Consider the following 19,792-nt stretch of genomic DNA (forward strand, 5'->3'; position numbering starts at 1 on the left):
TCACAGACCTTTAGATGATCATGGGATAGGTATGTAGCATCCATGACAAATGCATACATGTTGGTTGAAAAAAATGAAAGGAAGAGAACACTCTGGAAATCTATAAGTAAGTTGAAGGGTAGTCTGAAAATGGATCGAAACAAAACAAATTGTGAGGACGTGGGCTGGATTCATCTGGTTCAGGATGTGGTCCAGAGAGGGGGGGCTCTAATTAACATGATACTGAAACTTCAAGTTCTGTAACGAGTGAATTTCTCGAGTAGCTGAGTGGCTCTTAGATATCTACCTAGACTATTTTTCAAGTTTTTACCAAAATCTCAAACTAAATGTCAGATGCATTGAAACAGTCCATGACTGCTTTAAACCTCCACCCCTAACTGAATCGTATTAATAGGAAACCTAAGGACTGTATAATCTCTACAGCCTTTACACCTAATCACATATTACAGCTTCTGTACTTGGAATACGGATACCCAATGCAGTCTAAAGTTAATGTTTTATAGACTCCCTAATTCTAGTGATGAAGGCTGAAATATCACCATAAATGATTACCACTTAACTTCACCAATTCACAGTTACTAATATCAACATCACAACTGCTTGCAAGATTTCATCTGCAAAACAGAAGCACTGAACTATTACATGAAAAACAAATGTCTTCAACATCTGATCTTGTTCAGGAACTTAAAACTAAAACAGCAGAAATTAATATTATGATCTCCTAGGATGGCAGGCAATGTAATATGCAGAAAGATATTAACGTTTTAGAGGGTACTTCATGGCAGAAGGTTCCTATGAAACACTGGTATATAATAGCACATCCTAAATGACCATAATCTTAACTTCACTGCCATGGGTACCTTATGAATGAATGAATGTATGAGGGGTAGGCCTTCTCGGCCCTTGCACTGCGACCTACAGTGGTCTATTGTGCTTCCATGGGTAACTTATCATCTTACCTGCACAAGCTGGAGGATGCTAGCGAAACTTTGACGGACATCCATGAACGGACAGTTGACTGAAAGCCTCAGGATGGTCGGCATATGCAGCGTCACGAGAGACACGTATTCCGCATTGTTCTTGTCTGGGCAGTAATGACCATTGGTAGCAGCATTATTAACATCAAAATTGTTACCAACTGCAGTGGCATTAGAGGGCAGTCTAGAACGCTTAGGACTGCCATAACCATCCAACCAACCCATGACTGTTTTCTCAATGACCTGAAGTCCCATTGTTCGAGCAGCATGGTCTCTGGTACACACCGGCATACAGAATCGGGTAATGAGGTCCACTTCTTCAGCACTGTCATTTCCACAGACCTCATAACTTTCGCCATGGCAGCGACTTTCAATGTCAATTGCAATGGTTGGGGTTGCATTGTTATTAGTAACACTGTTATTTGTTGCCTTCTTCAGTTCTGGAGTTTGCAGAAACATGATATGCCAAAGAGAAAATAGGAAATAAAGATTTCACTCCCAATTTAAAAAAAAATCTAATTTCGCACTGAAATTTGTAATACTTTCTCCGATCTAGAAGATACAATTTTACGAAAATTTCACTGTTAATACTGCATAAATACTATAGCGAAATAATGTAGATTATTAATTATTAATTTTCCATCCTGTTTGCAGCAAGCTGAACCTGAAATGAAAAAAAAAATTATTAACAGAGATGCTACAGTTCGTAATAAAAAATACCTAAAAGAACACTGAACACTCTTTCCTACCAAACTACAGAACAGCACTTTCAGAAGAAAGTAATTTCCATAGTAAACGCTGGAAAAACCTCAAATCTGGCATACAAGAAAAAAAACTTAATATCATATACATGACTTTCAAACAGAGATATAATCCACAAAAAAAAAGGTGCATATCCCATTCTCGTGAATTAATAAATAACAATTCAAATGTGGCACTAGCCCTAACTTCTGAAATCGAATTACATAACTGTCACAAACATGAACTTCCTTAGTTGCAGTTTTAGTACTAAAATTTGACAGCTATTTACCGGCTTCCTCCCAGAGTCCGTCCGTGGAAACTTCCAGCTGCCGTCCTGTCAGCTGGTTTCTCGGACCGGTAGGTGCGTTCTGTTGCTAGTGGCCCCTTATCGAGCGTTCCCTTCCCCTATAGATTTTTGTTCCGCCACTTTACTCTTGAAAATACACTAAACTAAACATCCACTCATTCAAAAAGAGTGTTACTGAATGTAATAATACTCGTTTCACTCACGCATTGCACTGTACACTTCCAATATTATACAAATTAATGGGTTTTTCAAACCACACGTCTTTAGTGTGCTCTAAATCATTTGACAGGTGTGTAATTTCTACGCTACCTAGTGGCAAATTCGTGAACAGCGCGACATCAGCGCTCGAACCGTAGTACTAGGTTCAAGGGGACTAACTGGAGATCTAATGTAATTTCTAATACGCCCGCAGGATTCAAAACAAATTTTCGTACTGGAATGTTAGACACTTGCTTTGTTCCAAATGAAAAAGAAATAATGTAGAAATTATTATATATAGGGATATTTTCTAAGCTTTTGACGTAAGAACAAGAAGTTTCTATTCTGTACTTAGTCATTGTGAACTCATAAATGAGCCACATATATCTGCACTCAAAGTGATTTGATTTACAGCTACTACGCCTAACAAACTATTCTTAATGTACCCACACACTTTTTGGGTTTGCTATGTTTACAAAATTAAATATTTCAGAAGTAAATATGATTCGGTAAAGCAGTTAGCTTCACTTGGTCATGGTTATTGACTTCACAATGCATTAAACTTTATATAATGGCGTCTCATAATGTTGGCAAAGATTTCATCTCACCACTCTTCTTAACTTTGTGTATGAAGAAACCTTTTTCAGGTCATAATTCCAGACCCAGGATCGAACCTGGGCCGCCGTGGTGGGAAGCCAGCAACTAACCGCTTGAGCTATGATGCAGTCAAATCATGTAAATCTTAGTCCAAGTTAGAAATATTTTAGTATTCAATTCTGCCACAAGTTTATAAATATGGAAAGTGGGCAAATTATATCCCTTTATACTGACTGTTACAGAAATAATTTCTTCCTAATATGTACATACGTGTAAATATTCCCAGTTACTTGGGTCAGGAAAGTATACATATTGTATGGAAGGACAACAGGGAGCATTTATTTACAGCGAAGTTAAGAATTCTGGTGTAATTTCTCTACATACCCTCTTTTGCTGTAGCCATCAAATCTTCATATTCCACAGCAGGAAATTCTTGAACAACTGAAGAACTATTGAGTGTGTAAGAAAGACCCTGTGCCAGGGACTTGGAGTAGAATATCATTTACAATCAGAATTAAATGAGGATAAATTAAAATCTGCTGCTAAGTGAAGCATATTCATGTAGCTTAAAATTTGAATGTGTAAGCAAACACTAACAGAAACACAACCGATGGCGATAACTGCATATTAAGTTTCAATAGAAACTTGCTTCTTGTATGCAATTTGGATATCTCTCACAGCACCTTTCTTATTTGAGCATCTGAAAGAGCTGATTCTGGTTGGATGATGCAGCACAAAAGATGGTACATGTTTGATTTTACAAGCAGATCATGGAATTTTCCAAGAAAGGCATGCAGAGAACTTGGTGGCCCACCAGTGGAATGCATTGGACAGTTTTCTGTTAATTAGATATATTATTAAATCTTTCAAATGCTTACTTGATTTAATGTGATTTGTTTAAACAGATCTTCAGCAATCCCCCTCAGGTAGATGTATTTATTTATTCATTCATGGATTAACGATATTTCAATAGCACAAATAATGTAGTGTTGAATAATAAGCTAGTCAATGAATATAATTTAAAGAAATGTAAAATGATCTGGCTGAGCCCTGATTTAATACACTATTTTTGACTCTGATGTAAAAAAAAAAAAAAAAACACATAAAATCATGAAACACTGCAATGAAGACAGCTGGTCTCTGGGTCAACATTTGAACCTAGAACTCCCAAATTTGGAGTGGGAGCACTATCCACTTGACTGTAAAACATGTAGGCTCAGGTGTGTTTCTGCTCTACACATATGATTTTAGATATGATGGGTAAATTTGTTCAAAGTCAATCATCTGAATTCTTTGAAAGCATTGCATTCTTTGACTTTGAGACTGAAACTGAGCATGGAAGTAGTAGAAAACAGGTTTTCAGAAAATAAACTTTGGTTATAACTATAATTAAAACATAAAACTGCTTATTTACAATACAGAAATAAATTTTCTTACAACTAAATCAAACATGAAAATAGAATTTTTATTTAAACAATAAAACATTTGTACATAACTGACTGTTTTCAGGGAACACCATAAGAAGCAAACACACAAAATATAAATCATCATCTCTTCACTGTCAAAGTACCTTGCAATGTTGGCTGGATGTCAGAAAGCAATTGGGCCTATTGGCGGTATAAATTCTTGTTCCAGCATTTATATTAGAGTGAATGTGACAGTGCTTCCCAAGCAGAGATTGCCATGGCTGCATTCAACTGTGAATAACTTTTTGATGTGGAAGTAACAAAATATTTAAAGATCATATTTACATACTGATTTCTTTCAGAAAGAAGAAAACTAAGGATTCTAATACAAAAGGACAACTCCTTATATCTGATTAATTCAGATTTGTTTCTTTAGTCATGAAAACAATTCATGTTAAGTAACATTATATTAGTGAAACAGTAGAAAATTGAGTGGTGACCATGAACAAAGAATCGATCATAATTTGGGATGAAATGGTCACGGCCTACTTTAAGGTAATAAACCAGCCTTTGGCTGGACAGACTTAAGATTAAAAAAAACACAGTGTGCCTCAAAAGTTTAGTTTCAAATGTGGGATCTTCTGAATATGAAGCAGGAGTGCTGAGTTTGATGAACCTTTTATACAAATAGGGTCAGCCCACATCAGTAAAATTTCTTCTACAAAACTTGTTTAAAAGAAGAGAAACCTGCATTTGTATGACAGGAAAGAAAAAATACCCAGCCTCATCCACTTATAGAATGAATATGTTTCAAAAATATTTCTGAAAGAAAGATATGGCTAGAGCTTTGTCTGAGGACCAGTCAACACTAGGATCAGTTACATTTGAATTCCTCTTTATCTGTTCTCAAATTGTCTCCAACTTCATAGAGGTAGAAATAACATCTTCCCAGATGTACAGTCATCTCCTAAGTCATTTGCCATTTATAATTCTTACTGGCTTCCTGTGAACCGCATATTGTTACTGAGTAGAGCAAAAGTTGTGTCACTTGCAGGGCTATATGATGCATGGAAGGTCATGTCTGTGAAAAACGCTGCTTTAATCTGAGAGCTATAGCTGCCACAAGTCCTGCTCCCTTGCCGCTGCCATCCTCCGCTAATAAGAGCTTGAACTGAAAAAGATTCCTTATGTGAGTGTCACTCATACATGGGCAGAGCAGAACACAATCTGTGGTTTATCTTAGTAACTGCCAAGGGTTGAAAGTTAAAGACAACTTATACAAAGTATACAAAGTATAATTTGAATGATCAAGTCAAGGAGGATGAGGTGCGCAGGGCATGTAGCATGAATGGGGGAAGAGGGATGCATATAGGATATTGGTGGGAGAGCCAAAAGGAAAGAGACAACTGGGAAGACCAAAGCATAGGTGGGTGGACAATAAGACAGTGGATTTTAGAGAGATAGGCTGGGATGGGATGGTATGGATTGGATTGATCTGGCTCAGGATAGGGACCTGTGGAGGGCTCTTGTGAAAGTGGTAATGAACTTTAGGGTTCCATGAAATGCTGGGAAATTCTTGAGTCACTGCAGATTTGGCGGCTCCTCAAGAAGGGCTCAGCTCCATAAGTAAGTAACTAAGTGAGTAATGGTACTTTCTTTAATTGTGTATTTTATAAAGTGTCAAACAGAATGGGAAGTGATTATGAAGCAACAGTGCTGTGGCAACATGCGGCTGATTGCTTCTTGTTGCTGCACATAAATGTACTTATGAATATGCTGATGGCCATGCACAACGAAGGCTCATTACAGTTAAGACAAAAGTCTTAAAAATTTACTGCAAAATAGTAATTACAATTTTATCATATATTTTGTCATTCAAGGTATGGGAAATTATATGGCATTACAATAAATACTATTGTTATAAGAGAGATCTTACATCATATATCTTCATACAGTGAAATCCTAATTTAATTTTCTGTGAATTAAGGTTTTCTTTAACATTTTATGCAATTACAATAATCTAAGTTCAATAAACTTGATACTTAATTTCGTCCATGTAAGATTTTCCTCAGTTCAGGGTTCAAACCCACTGGTACCAAATAAAACCTTATATTTGAGTTTCACTGTAATTGTAAGGGGGGATGGATTGTTTACATTTTTAGTCCTCTCAATTTAATTACTTTATTAATACTGCCACACTTTCTAAATTGTCAAACTGATTCTTGTAGAGATACACCAGTTTACTCACATCACTAATGATGGATACAGCATGTCTCTCTGAAATATTTTTATTCTCCAAGACTACTTGGTGTCATAACCCAAAAGTAAAATAGTCTCTTTCTACTCACATGACTTATCACTACATTGGTTGTGCCAAAAATGCTTACACATTACAGAATGCTATATAAGATTATAAGAATACAGTGCAGCTATCGAAACAAATCTAAAAATATTAACATACAACACCTCAGAAATTTTAAAACTGACTATATCATAGTTAAAATGTATTATTAAATATAATGTATTAAATGTAAAATTAGTAAAATGATACATTTAAAATTTTAATGTATATTTATGTGGTGTAGAATACTGTGTATAAATGAACTATGGCAACTTATTTTCTTTTTCAGTGAAGTTGATACCTAAAAAGCATAAGTAACATAAGATTGTAAAAAAAAATAAAGCTATCCCTGTAAGAGGCCGTGAAGGCCCATAGGGTCGAGAGACGTTGAGAGTCCCACATTTTCTAGACAATCGGCTCAATGATAGCAGTAAGGTTGTTAGTCCTATGTGCCGGCTGCACGTAGGGCTACGAGGAGAAGAGCTTGGGAGTATTATGGATGATAAGAAAATCACAGTGATTTTATGTTACTATGCATACTTTAGGCAAACAAACATAATTTATTTTGGGATATTATATTTTATATGGAGAATACACTTGGCATGGAATATTATCACTAATAAATGATCACAAATATTTTATCTTACTTTTCAGCCTACCTTCCTTACCTAGAAAAAGTAGGCTTATGCAGTCACCATGCTGTCTATGTGTGTCTATGTCTCCCTATGAACTTTGGGATGGTTCAATCAATCTTTATGAAACTTGATATGTGTACCATGGCACCCGAGCCCATCTCAGTGGTGTACTTCATAAATCCCTCCCATCAATATGTGCATCTATATGTATATCCCCTTGTCATTGCTAGGCTACAGCTGAGTAAAAAACGTTACCATGGTAATGAATACACACGCAATAATAGAAAAATTGTTGGACTATCATTTTATGTGCAGCTCATGTCATATCAATAGAATGTAGGTGATTAATTCTTCCCAGAAATTTGAATGAAACAACATTCAAGTGGAAAAACTGATCATAGGAAAGATTTAGATTTATTCTCTAATACAGAAATACCTTCTTCTCTGGAGCTAGCAGATGAATGTACTTGTTCATCCAACTTTTGAGGCGAGGATGATATTTGTACAGTGAGCCATCTACTGCAATTGTGGTGTCTGGACGATCCAACCTCTCCAGCAATGTTGCTGTACCTTATGCAAACATATTAATCATAGCTGTCACTACAATTGTCTGGTTCATTAAAACATAGCCTCTCATTCAACGCCTCTGTTTCCATATGAGGTATGTTGTGAGCTATGAGGCTCTCAGAGCAGTGATTAGGAAGACTAGTGTCTTCTGAGTTGTGACACCATGCAGTATTTTAGTACCAGCATTCTGGAATAAAGTATTGCCTCTATTTTCAGGATAGAAGAATATGCTGAGTGTGGAAGAAATTACTATGGATATAAGGAGAGGTAACCTCAGGAGAGGAGCCCCAAGGAAAATCTAATGAAGCAAGAAGGATAAAAGAATATGAGGCTCATGAAAGGAGTATTTTTAGAGCAGAGAATCAAATCTCTCAGCTCCATTGTAATGACCATTACAGGGATCTTGCATTTATTCACTCTTGCCTCCTTCCTTCCTCACTTCCTTGTTCATTTTACTTTACCTGCAGCCCGTTATTCTTTCGTCTTTCCTCCCATTCACCATGCCATTGAACAATCCCTTCAGGTCAACGGTTTTATAACCTCAACTCTCCTGACCTTCCTGTACCACCCATACATCAGTTCACCATTATGACTTCTGTCCCTATTGTAGCAAAACGGTCCTTTCATGGGCCTAAGATTCAATCACCATCTTCTCCCTTTGATTGGTAGCTCAGTGATCCTACCACAACCATTCCTCGCCCTATAACTGTACACAACTGTACCACTTTTTCAATGCTTGGCTCACTCTTCTACCCTGAGGATGGAGGTAGCATGCTCCTCAAAACAAGCAGTAAATATCTACCAGACTATGTGGTGTCACATTTCAGATGACAGAAATCTTCATGATACATTATATCTACGTGTGTTAGGTCTGTCTTCCCAGACAGCTGAGGGACCAATAAAGGTTGGTATGAATATTATGTTGTTACCTTCACTCCACCATACGTCTTCAAGGAGTGGTTCTCAATGATTTAAGCACAGAAAGAGCTTTACTTTAACTTTTCCTGCAATTATATGTGATAATACAGCACCAATAAAGATCCAGCTTGTGTTAGATCCATATTTTTGTAGAATGAAAAATATTGTCATGCAATGAGTGATTACAGATGGGATTTGGATTGGTAATTAGATTTATTGAACACTTACTGCTTATAACTAGAACTCACTTTAGCATTATCACTAATTCACACACTCTACAATTCACTACAGCATGCACTAATTCTTCTCAGTCTGCTATGTTTCGACCAGGTGTCTGGTAACGGCTTCCCACACCATAGCTCCCTCAGCTTCTGTGTTCACATACTTACTGGTCGGTAATTCTCTTGCAACTAACTTGGCATTGTTAAGCAATGACTTCCAACATTGGTGACTCCTCCGCCTCCCAGGCATCCACTGTGGGTGAATGTCTTACAATAGCCTCAGACTCGGACTGGTCTGTCTGCCTGCAGACTCTCTCTAGACTTATCTCTATAATCTCGGCTCAGACTGACTGTTCAGATCAAAGCCAAAGTCACATTACAACCAACTGCCAACTGACCAGTCTGTCTTGGTGTCAAACCTCCATCTGAGGTCCAAGACCACATTTTTATTACTGTCAGACAGTTGTGGGTGTGTTGATGTGGGGTGCCCCTCTGATAAGAGGGCAGGTCTGTTGTTTAAAATTGCTGCTGACCCTCACCAGCGCAGCCATTCTCGGGGTCTGAGACCCATGGGACCCATGACCATATTTCACTGTCTCAGATTCGAGACTTCTGCAACCTGGAGGGCCAGGTCCCAGTATTTATATCCCACAGCAACGTGGCGGACCAGTTATATCCCGGGCACTGGGTTTGCTTTTTGTCGCTTCATATGGCTCGCAGAGATACAGTGGAGGTATTCAAACCCACCTCTTCATGGGGACTGGCTGGTCAAGTCAAAGTAAATTTATGACTGGCCAATCAGTTCATCTTGGTGTCAAGCCCCTTGAGACTCATGGCCAGAGATTTCTTTTTCTTCAACTGAACCCTTGCAGTCATAGTCTTTATGCAACATCCTCTCTGATGAGAAGATGGGCCTGTCTCTCATGAATATGCTTGGCCTTTCGTCAAGCGTATGTATCGCACATATTGCCATGTTACTGAAAATTCTTCCTTTTGCACTATGCAAGCCCTCTGTTAGTACAGGCTTGGGACTGAATGGTCTGTGTTTCGATTCTCAAGACACAGTCTCTGCATGAACCCAAAAGAAAACACCATTCTACTGTTGATGTGGGTGACGTGATATCGCGTGTCCCATTGTACGCAGCTGCTCACTGGCAATGGCCATCTCTGCTGATTAAACTATTCTGGCTTTCAGCACATGCCACAATACATATATATATAATATATATGGTGACTAAAAGGAATATGTTATTAGCTTCCAATGACACTAAGAAGTAGAACATAATCATACCTTCAAATTATACAAGAAATTCCTTTGGAATTTGGAATTATGTAGAGGATCTGCAGATGTGTCAAAGAGAATTTTTGTAAGAAAGAAACAACATAAAAATTACTCTTTAAGGGTCAAATGAATAATATTTATGAAAACTGAAGCTAGGGAAGGTTGGTGCTGGCAGGCCAACACAAAGATTAGGTCATTCATAAATTGATTATGATGACTTATCTTAAAACTTCATAATAAAATCACAATATATGAATATTGCAAGAGAGAACAGACATACACATATCATAATCAGAGCATTATAATAAAAGCATATACATTTCATCATCATCTAAAAGGGTTAGACTCTTAAAATTTCAAGGATCATATCAGGTTTGGTCCTTTCATCTCTCATATGGTTTAACTCTTCTAGACTTGAGTATGGGTATGAGGGGTGAGCCATAAAACTGGCCCTAACACTGTGAGCTTCAATGGTCTATTGTGCTTCCCCTTTGGATTAACCCTTTATTAATCCTACACTTCGAATGAAATGTAGGACTTTGCTTACAGGGGTGTCATAAATGTCACTTGGTTCCATGAATAATTGACCTAGGTGGTGATATCTTAAATAAGCTATAGCCTCACAATCAGACAGGATGTGTGTGGCTGATACATCTTCTTGTAGGCACTTCTCACAAGTTGGGTCATCTGTCAGTCCCAGTTTGAAAAGGTGTCCTTTCAGGTGGCAGTGTCCAGTAAGTAATTCTACCACCTATGTCTGTTCAATTTTAACAGGTCACTTGTTCTTTTGGCAGAGGGTCCTGTCTCTTTGCCTGTTTGAGTCCAGTTTTGGATTCCCAGTGTTTTTTGTGAGTCCTGTAAGTCCAGTCCCTGATTACTTTCTTGGCAACTCCAATTGAGATGACGCAAGCTGGTTCAGGGCCTATGAACGGTTGTTCAGATCCTGTTCTTGCCAGTTGATCTGCAGTTTCATTCCCTACAATACCCTCATGACCTGGCACTCTTCTAAACTTACTTTTGGTTGTATACTACCAAATTTTTTAGCAGATCTGGTTCTATCCATTCTTTCCAGATGATGGAATCAATTTGTTTGATATTCACTATTTTCTAGGATGTTAAATATATTTAGTTCTTATCTGAATGTTTGATTTTTATATGGTTTGTTCTCCTATAAGCTGCAACAGCTTTCAGCAACCTCATTTGATCTGCCTCAATTCAGCTCTCTGGTTGTTTCATTATGCTTCAACGCTCTAACCCATATATGGGTACAGCCATTAGTTTATAATTTTTTACGTCTCTATTGTTGCTGTACAACCTGGAATTCTAGGACAAGAAAATATAAATTTAAGCCACTTTTATAAAGAGGTCCATTTTCACATACCTCTTTATCCATGTATTTGTGCAAATACCATGAAACAACAGGTGTCAGATACTCGTACACATATATGTTCCACTATCTCAAGTGACTGGCCAAAATCGGGTCTATAGCTTTAAATACTTAAAAAATTAAGGTATATTTCTGTTCATGGTGCATCCATCTATTTCATATTTGTAGGGTTTGGAGTGTATATCCAAATTGCTGCAATAGATTACACTTGTCACTGCATCTTTCTTTTTTTCTGAAAGGGTTTTGGAGAAGACAAAAGATAACTTTTTTTTCCTCATACGGGAATTAAGGAAGGTGACTGTCCCCTCTGCCTATGAATTCTGATGTCCCTGTTTTTTGCTTATCACTAATATCATCAAAAGTTACAATAATCATAATAATAACTGTAATACCAGTGACTACATGAAAGGTACTCAGGTATAACATACCACCAGGGAATATGAAAGTATCTGTGCTGAAATTACAATTGGAAGCGAGAAAGCTATAAAAATAAGAAGAAGAAAAATGAATAATAAAAACTCACATATAGACACTAATAATGCAGCTCGGTTTGACACTGTTTCACATATATACTTCATGATAGCAATGTCATCAGCATTATATGAAAGTCCGAGCTTATCGAGAATTTCTGGTGTGTTTTCACAGTTATTCCCCACTGTGTCCCTGTTAACACAATATCATAATAATGAAAATAAGCATAATACAATAGCTCTTGACAAATTGTGCAGTAACTCACATTCTTTACAAACATTTCTCCAGAAGTAAACAGTCATAATGAGTGAGGTATTTAAAATTCATGGATCTATGTGTAACAGTCACCCTCTTGAAACAAGTCACACTGAGAAACTGCAAATTTCTCTTAGGTTTCAAACAGCTGAGTATTAAGAAAGTACTTATAAGAGGATTTTTTGAAAGAATTGATGCATAAAAATACAGTTCATGCTATTCGGTAAGTAAGGCTTTTTGGAAAAATCCATAAAAAGGAAAAGTGAAGGATTATACAACAAAGAGAGTTTTGAATTGTGGTCCATGACAAAAAGAAATGTTAGAAAAATAATAAAAAGATTGGCTCATGAAAGAAATTTTAAGAGGTATGAAACAGTACATTAGTCTGTAACGATGAAGTTTAACGCAGCTTCCCACTTGTCATTTATAATTCTTGTGGTGAAAACAATTTTAGTCATTTACTGCTAATTTATATATCTAACTGATGTACTGATATTTTCAAACTCCTACATCAGAAAAAATTATTACTGTCATATGTCAGAATATGTACATAACTCACTGTTCTATGAGCGACACAAAGCTAGTGGTGAAGGCTCCAGTTGTAAGGAGTGCATCAGATACTGTCCCCCCAAACAGAACACAGTCTTCAACAAGCTTCACAACAATCACACGAACGATTTCACCCAGATATTTGCCACTAATATATTTTTCAAATCTGCAAAGAATGTGACACAAATATTAATACACAGACATAATGATACTGAAATATCTTACAAATAACATCTTACACTTATGGGACAAGACAAAGTTCAAGGTTCACCATGACCACAAATTATGGGCTGGCCATGTAGAATGTATCTTCTTAATCATGAGAACGAATCTTGCTTATGACAACTGAAAGTGTAACTTACAGAAGCATTGTAAAATATCAGTATTACCCCCTTCTCTCTTTTGAGTTTCCCATTTATTAGGAACATCATATAAAATCTTCTATCAAAAATGAAGTATGTAGGTCGTACCAAAAGTCATGAGCAACTTTTTTTGCATGCAACCTGCGAACAGCAGAAGAAAGAGAGTATGGTGGTAGGTGGAACCAGCTGTTGTGTTAACCTTGAGTGTTTTGTGACGTCAATAGCTTGCATCACGTGACCAGTATCACTCCTAACAAAATGGCCGACAAAGATATGTTGTTTCGCCAGCGTGCTGTCATCGAATTTCTTGTGAAAGAGGAAATCCCTGCTGCAGAAATTCACCAGACTTCAGCGTGCTTATGGAAGTGTGTGCATGGGTGCGAGCAGTGTTTGAAGATGGGTGAAATATTTTAAAGATGGGAATACCAGCATCGAAGATGAGCCTCGGAGTGGTCGTCCTCGAACAGCCTCAACTGAACGCAACAAGGAAAGAGTGGATGAGATCATTCAAGATAACAGGCATGTGACTGTGGACACAATAGGCCGAAAACTTTGAATAGGATACAGTGCAGTACAGGAGATGATTAAAAGCTTGGGCTATAGGAAAGTTTGTGCTCATTGGGTCCCGCAGTTATTGACTGAAGACCACAAAGGTCAGCGAAAAGCCATCACCTCAGAACTGTTGCAGAGATATCGGCACAAAGGCGATGATTTTTTGCTCTGTATTGTGACAGGTGACGAAAGCTGGTTTCACCATTTTGAGCCTGAAATGAAACAGCAGACTATGGAATGGCACCATTTGTATTCTCCATCAAAAAAGAAGGCAAAGACAGTGCCATCAGCTGTGAAGGTGATGGGCACAGTCTTCTGGGATGCAGAGAGGTTTATTCTGGCCGAATTCCTGATGCCTGTGCAATCCATCAACGCTGCTTGTTATGTTCAAACGTTGCATAAGCTCCGTCATGCATTGCGCGATAAACATCCAGGATGAAACATCATCATCCTGCATGACAACGCTCACCCCCACATGGCTCACCTCACATTGGAAGCAATTGCAATGATGGGGTGGGAAGTTCTTCCACACCCATCCTATAGCCCTGATCTGGCACCCTCTGACTACCATTTTTTCGGATTTGTGAAGGATCAGCTGCATGGACAATGTTTTGAGACAAGGGAGGCAATTCAGAAAGCAGTGCATCAGTGTCTTCAAATGGCTGGAACAGAATTTTACGGAAAGAGAATTTTCAAACTCCCAGAATGCTGGGAGAAATTTGTACAAAGAAATGGCGATTATGTGGAAAAATAAAGAAAGGTCTGTAGATTGCGGTGGTGTATTTGGTTTGTCAATAATAAAGCATGTTACTTTACAAAAAATTGTTGTTCATGACTTTCAGGACGACCCTCGTAAATAGAATACCAATGTAATCTGTGGTAGAACTGACAGTTTCTTCATGTACATGTCACAACAGGATAAACTAATAATTTTACAGTTCTTAAATCCCAAGGCTTTTCTGTTAGAACAATAGTAACCAAAGCAGGAACAAATTATATCTGAATACAATTAGACATCTGAAGATTCTGATATATTGGGTTTCTGGACTTTATCCATCGTCCTGGTTTGTAAGATAACAAATAAAAACAGTCGGAAATTACATCTCTTTCCATCTTTAGTTGAAGGAAAATGGAAACACCTATTCTGTTGGGTCCAATAGAAAGAACTAGCCTCAATCAGTGAGTAAACCGATGTCACAAAACATGAAGATTATAAATACCAGAGACCAGGCTAAGTCCATGAGAGCTAATAAGAAAAATATTCATAACAAATTGTTGCAAATACATACAAGCGTGGAACCAGGATAGATAGATCTGTAGAAATTTATGCCACGAAACCAAACTATAACCAGGTCCATGACCCCACGGCATGGAATAGAAAGAAGAACTAGTAACAAAAAACTAATAGTGTCTAACTAGCGTCAACAATGGAGTAAATCACGTCTATCTAATTTAGAACTTAATAGAAATGAATAAAAGCATATATCTCGTCATACAGATCTTCTATGTGAATTGGTGACTTCATTGCTGATAATGGGGATCCAAATGGGAGAAAAGTCCAAACTGGGTTGGCTAATTGGGTTGGCCGAGCATGCCATATGGGCTGCTTCCTTGTATTTCCTATACCTGATGTGGCTTTCAATATCCAAAATCATAGCTTCATCCCAGCCTCCTCTATGTCACTTTTCATAGGCATGTTGGGCTAATTTTGATTTTTCTAGAAGACCTTCTTTTAGGTTATGCCTATGTTCCCGGAGCCGCACGGCCAGAGGTCTGCCTGTTTCGCCAATGTAGCTTCTGCCACATTCACAGGGAATGCTATAGACGCACTGTGCGTGCCAGGACGATGGATAAAGTCCAGAAACCCAATATATCAGTGTGTTATACACCATCGTCAGAATCCTATAGTAACTATCTGAAGATTCACTAAGTAGTTAATATAAAGTAGGAAGTTACACCTCAAATATCTTTGTCAAAGTTGTGTTCGCCTTTATCATAGTGTCAACAGAATATTGGTTTATATTAACAACTGATATTAGATATTCATTTGACCAGAATGAGTATGTAGTTTTTAGCCTATATTTATAGGAAAGACAGACTTATGTTATCATTATGTTCATATGATGTGTCTGCGTGTCTATCAAAAAACGGTGTTATAACCTATATTTTCAAATTTATTTTAACTAACGGGTTTAGTAATTCAAGAGGACTCACGTAAAGGAGTTTGTAATGAGAGAGTTCTCATCAACCTTGCGATCATAGTCTGTTTTGATGAAATCAAGCACACCATTATCTCCAAATGCTCCCCATTCAATATCAATTATAACCTGAAATCAAATATGCATAGAAGTAAAAGTTAATATTCTTAAAAATATTTCAATTGTTGCATTGTTTTATAGCTAAATGTGTACCTGACTCAGTAGTTATAAATGAAAAGCTCCACAAGGATGACTGACACCTATGATGCTGAATGATCAGCAAATGTGTACATTGAGTTAAATGTATATTGTGATTACTGCTCTCAAATTGAGTTTCTAATTGAGAAAGTAGGCTGGAAAGGATGTACTCCATATTGTAGTACACAAAATTCTCAATGAAATTCTTTACAGTTTTCTAAGCTAACTTGCATTATGTAAAGACCTCTCATAGTTAACTGGCTTCATGTACAGTAAGCTTTGTAATCTACCTAAAACCAAAATGACCAGTTAATGTTATGAAAATATTTCTCATACTGAATGTCACCAAAATTTGCTGATGGAGTTATGATATAAATCTTGTATTTATGGCCTTAAGTAAAGTGGTCAACATGGCTGAAAATCAAAATGGCACATATTTTAGTGAAAGTCTCCTTATCAAATTCAAAAAAGAAATAAGTTTAACAGTTCTGGCATTGATGTTGGGTCACAGAAAGACAGATGGACTGACAACCTCCATACAAGGCGCTTTTCATTCTGCAATGAACATCTACATAACTATGAAATTGAAACACTATTTCAAGAATGGTTACGCTCAGTGAAAACATTTTGGTCTTTACTGTCTTCACTGCTAAATATTTTGTACAAAGTGCATAAATGAAGGCATAAGGAAAAGATATGGTTTATGCAAGTGAGATGAAGATTCCAAAACTACTTAACTGATATAGAAAAAAGGGTAACTCTTTGAAGGTGAACTCTGAAAGATATTATGTCAAGATTTAAAATTGGTTTCTATCAGTCCCTTATAAATCTCTCTTTAAATCTCAGATCAACCTGAAATTTCACACCAAATGGCCCATCATATGAAGAATTGTTTTCAGTATGAGATTTATGATTGTCACAATTGTGAATGTTATTAAGACAGCAGCCTTCTAGGATGTCATGCCATGCAGTTTGGTAGGTATGAGTACTAACAATCTGGAGGATACTTGTGCCTCCAAGTTGTACTTAAGATGGAGCCAACAGGTTCCTAAAGTTGGTATCTATCTTAACTTGACCATACTCTTTATTTTCAACATTAGTTTTAGATATGTATACAAATTTATATCCATATTAGGTGGGTCACTTGAAATCCTGGCCTGCTACGTCCAACAGGTTGTGGATGGAGGAGATTGCTTCCAGATAAGGAGGGTGGCTGTGAGTATATTGAACAAGCTGTCACAGACAGCTAGCAAGGGGTAGTCCTCCAGCTTAGTCGTTGAGCATAGTGCTTACAACTCCTCACCGTAAAAATTAAGCTTGTTATAAAATGTCACAAAGGGTCCCAGATTTGGACAGACTGGTGGATAAACTACCCAAGCTAAGGAAAATGGACATGAGATTTAGGACATGGAATGTTAGAAGTCTGTATATGGCAGGTTTGCTCATCACAGTTGCGAACGAAATATCAGAATATAAGTTAGATTTAGTGGGAGTACAGGAGATCACATAGGACAGAGGTGGCATTGACCCAGCAGGTGAATGTACATTTTTCTGTGGAAAATGGAATGAAAATCATGCATTAGGCAAAGGCTATTTGTACATAAGAGAATCATATCAACAGTTAAGAGGGTAGAGTTTGTTAGTGATAGGATGTCATACATAATACTAAGAGGTCACTGGCATGATAACATTGTTCTCAGCGTTCATGCCTCAACAGTGGATAAAATAGATTATATGAAGGACAGCTTCTATGAGAAACTAGAATGTGTATTCGATAAATTCCCCAAATAAAATATGAAAATGCTGTTAGAAGATTCTAATGCCATGGTAGGTATGGAAGACATTCTCAAACCAACAGTTGGGAATGAGAGTTTACACGAAATAGCGACAATAACAAATCAAATCTGATTCAGGATGAAATTTGGAGGAGACTGAATTTGGGTAAAGCTTGCTGCCCTTCAATCCAGAGCCTTTCGTCTTCTCATCTAACGCCTAAGAACGTAAAAATTAGAATATACAAAACTGTAATTTTGCCTTTGTTTCTGCATGGGCAAGAAACTTTGTCTCTGACATTAAGGGAGGAACATAGAATGAGGGTGTTTGAGTATGGGCTGCTGAGGAGGATATTTGGACTGAAGAGAGATGAAGTGACAGGAGGTCAGAGAAAACTGCAAAATGAGTTTTATAGCCTGTACTCTTTGCCAAGTATAATTAGAATGACCAAGTCAAGGAGGATGAGATGGGCATGGAGTGTAGCACGAATGTGGGAGAAGAGGAATGCATATAGGGTATTCGTGGGAAAGCCAGAAGGAAATAGACCACTTGGGAGGCCAAGATGTGGGTGGTTGGATAACATTAAACTGGCTCTTAGAGAGATAGGATGGGGTAATATGGACTGGATTGATCTGGCTCAGGATACGGACCAGCAAAGGGCTCTTGTGAACATGACAATGAACCTCCAGGTTCCATAATACTGTTGAAAAGTTTCTAAGTAGCTGCACAACTGACAGCTTCTCACCAAGGGCTCAGCTCCATGAAGTTTATTGGTTACATGAGTTTATATTGGATCCATGATTATGAGGTTTACCTCTTTCTCCCCATGTCGTTGTCCTTCCCAGTGCTGGACTCTATCAGCCCGTTCTATATAGCAGGCATTGCTCCCCGTTCCCAGTATCAGGGCAATTGCAGTCTTCTTGTCGAGTACAGCACCCTGTATTAGTGTGCCTGATCAGCACACAGACAAGGATGTATATCTTGTTTTTCAATGAAAAATCTATCAACAGCACTTTACAGTGCATTACTATAAACCAGTTTTGTAGAATCTATACATATATAAGCATAGCATTAGCACAGAACAATACATGCCCCACTGAGAGGTAATGCAATGCTCCACTGGGAGATGGAGTTTTATCCTGTGACTATTTCATTATCTATATACATTAATCAGAACAATTTTAGAGACTCAGTAATTATGTGTAGGTTGCCTGGTATGTGCAACTGCTGTGCATATAAGGAAGAGTGCCTCTTGTCACATTATTGCATCAGCAATCTTATGTCACATAATGAGAACTGGTGTGGTTTTTACATTACATTACATTCCCTGGATCCAACGTTAGTCAGAACGACTATAGGATGTGGAATATGTCATATAAATACCAAAACATATATAAAGTACAACTAAAGTTTTCACACAAGAATCCCAAGAAAACACAGTGGTTACACACGAGACTATTCAAAATTACATCCCCATAATATACATTAATACTGCCAGCTTATACTGTTTACACAACCTTTAAATGGATGAGCCATTTTAGACAATAAGTATTCAACAACAGTGCAGAATGAGTGTGTGTTTATGTATTGTTTTAGATCTATTTTAAATTATGTTCTTTCATTCATAAGCCTTTTGAGAGCAAATGGCAGATTACTGAAAATCTTGATCCCATCATAATATGTGCTTTTCTGAAAGGATGAGAGGTTAGCAGTTGGTTTATGGGGATAAAGATTGTGTCTTGTGTTAACACTCTGTACATCTGCATCGGTCTGAAAATGTTCTCAGTTATTTGTAACAAAGTTTATTAATGAAAATATACATTCACATGGAAGAGTTAAGATCTCTAGTCTCTTAAA

The 19,792-nt window shown here is 37.4% G+C and overlaps 2 protein-coding genes across 3 annotated transcripts in view; both read right to left on the reverse strand.

Moving 5' to 3' along the window:
• Window positions 1-2,301, reverse strand: part of LOC111864996 (sestrin homolog) — a 600,436-nt gene extending 598,135 nt beyond the window's left edge. Inside the window, exons 1-2 of the mRNA XM_023852668.2 lie at window positions 2,008-2,301; window positions 960-1,641 (exon numbers count right to left, since the gene is read on the reverse strand). Coding sequence (XP_023708436.1) covers window positions 960-1,436 — 477 coding nt within the window. The 5' untranslated portion in view covers window positions 1,437-1,641; window positions 2,008-2,301. The remainder of the gene's footprint in view (window positions 1-959; window positions 1,642-2,007) is intronic.
• Window positions 2,302-4,264: 1,963 nt separating this feature from the next.
• LOC111864979 (hexokinase-2) overlaps window positions 4,265-19,792 on the reverse strand; it is a 68,449-nt gene continuing 52,921 nt past the window's right edge. For both annotated transcript variants that reach the window (XM_023852639.2, XM_023852640.2), the window contains exons 6-11: window positions 18,750-18,886; window positions 15,981-16,093; window positions 12,863-13,018; window positions 12,101-12,240; window positions 7,639-7,772; window positions 4,265-5,397 (exon numbers count right to left, since the gene is read on the reverse strand). In XM_023852639.2, the coding sequence (XP_023708407.1) occupies window positions 5,302-5,397; window positions 7,639-7,772; window positions 12,101-12,240; window positions 12,863-13,018; window positions 15,981-16,093; window positions 18,750-18,886 (776 nt within the window). In that variant the 3' untranslated portion in view covers window positions 4,265-5,301. The remainder of the gene's footprint in view (window positions 5,398-7,638; window positions 7,773-12,100; window positions 12,241-12,862; window positions 13,019-15,980; window positions 16,094-18,749; window positions 18,887-19,792) is intronic.

The sequence above is a fragment of the Cryptotermes secundus genome, unplaced genomic scaffold (genome assembly GCF_002891405.2).
Source record: "Cryptotermes secundus unplaced genomic scaffold, Csec_1.0 scaffold209, whole genome shotgun sequence".
NCBI classification, from domain to species: Eukaryota; Metazoa; Arthropoda; class Insecta; order Blattodea; family Kalotermitidae; genus Cryptotermes; species Cryptotermes secundus.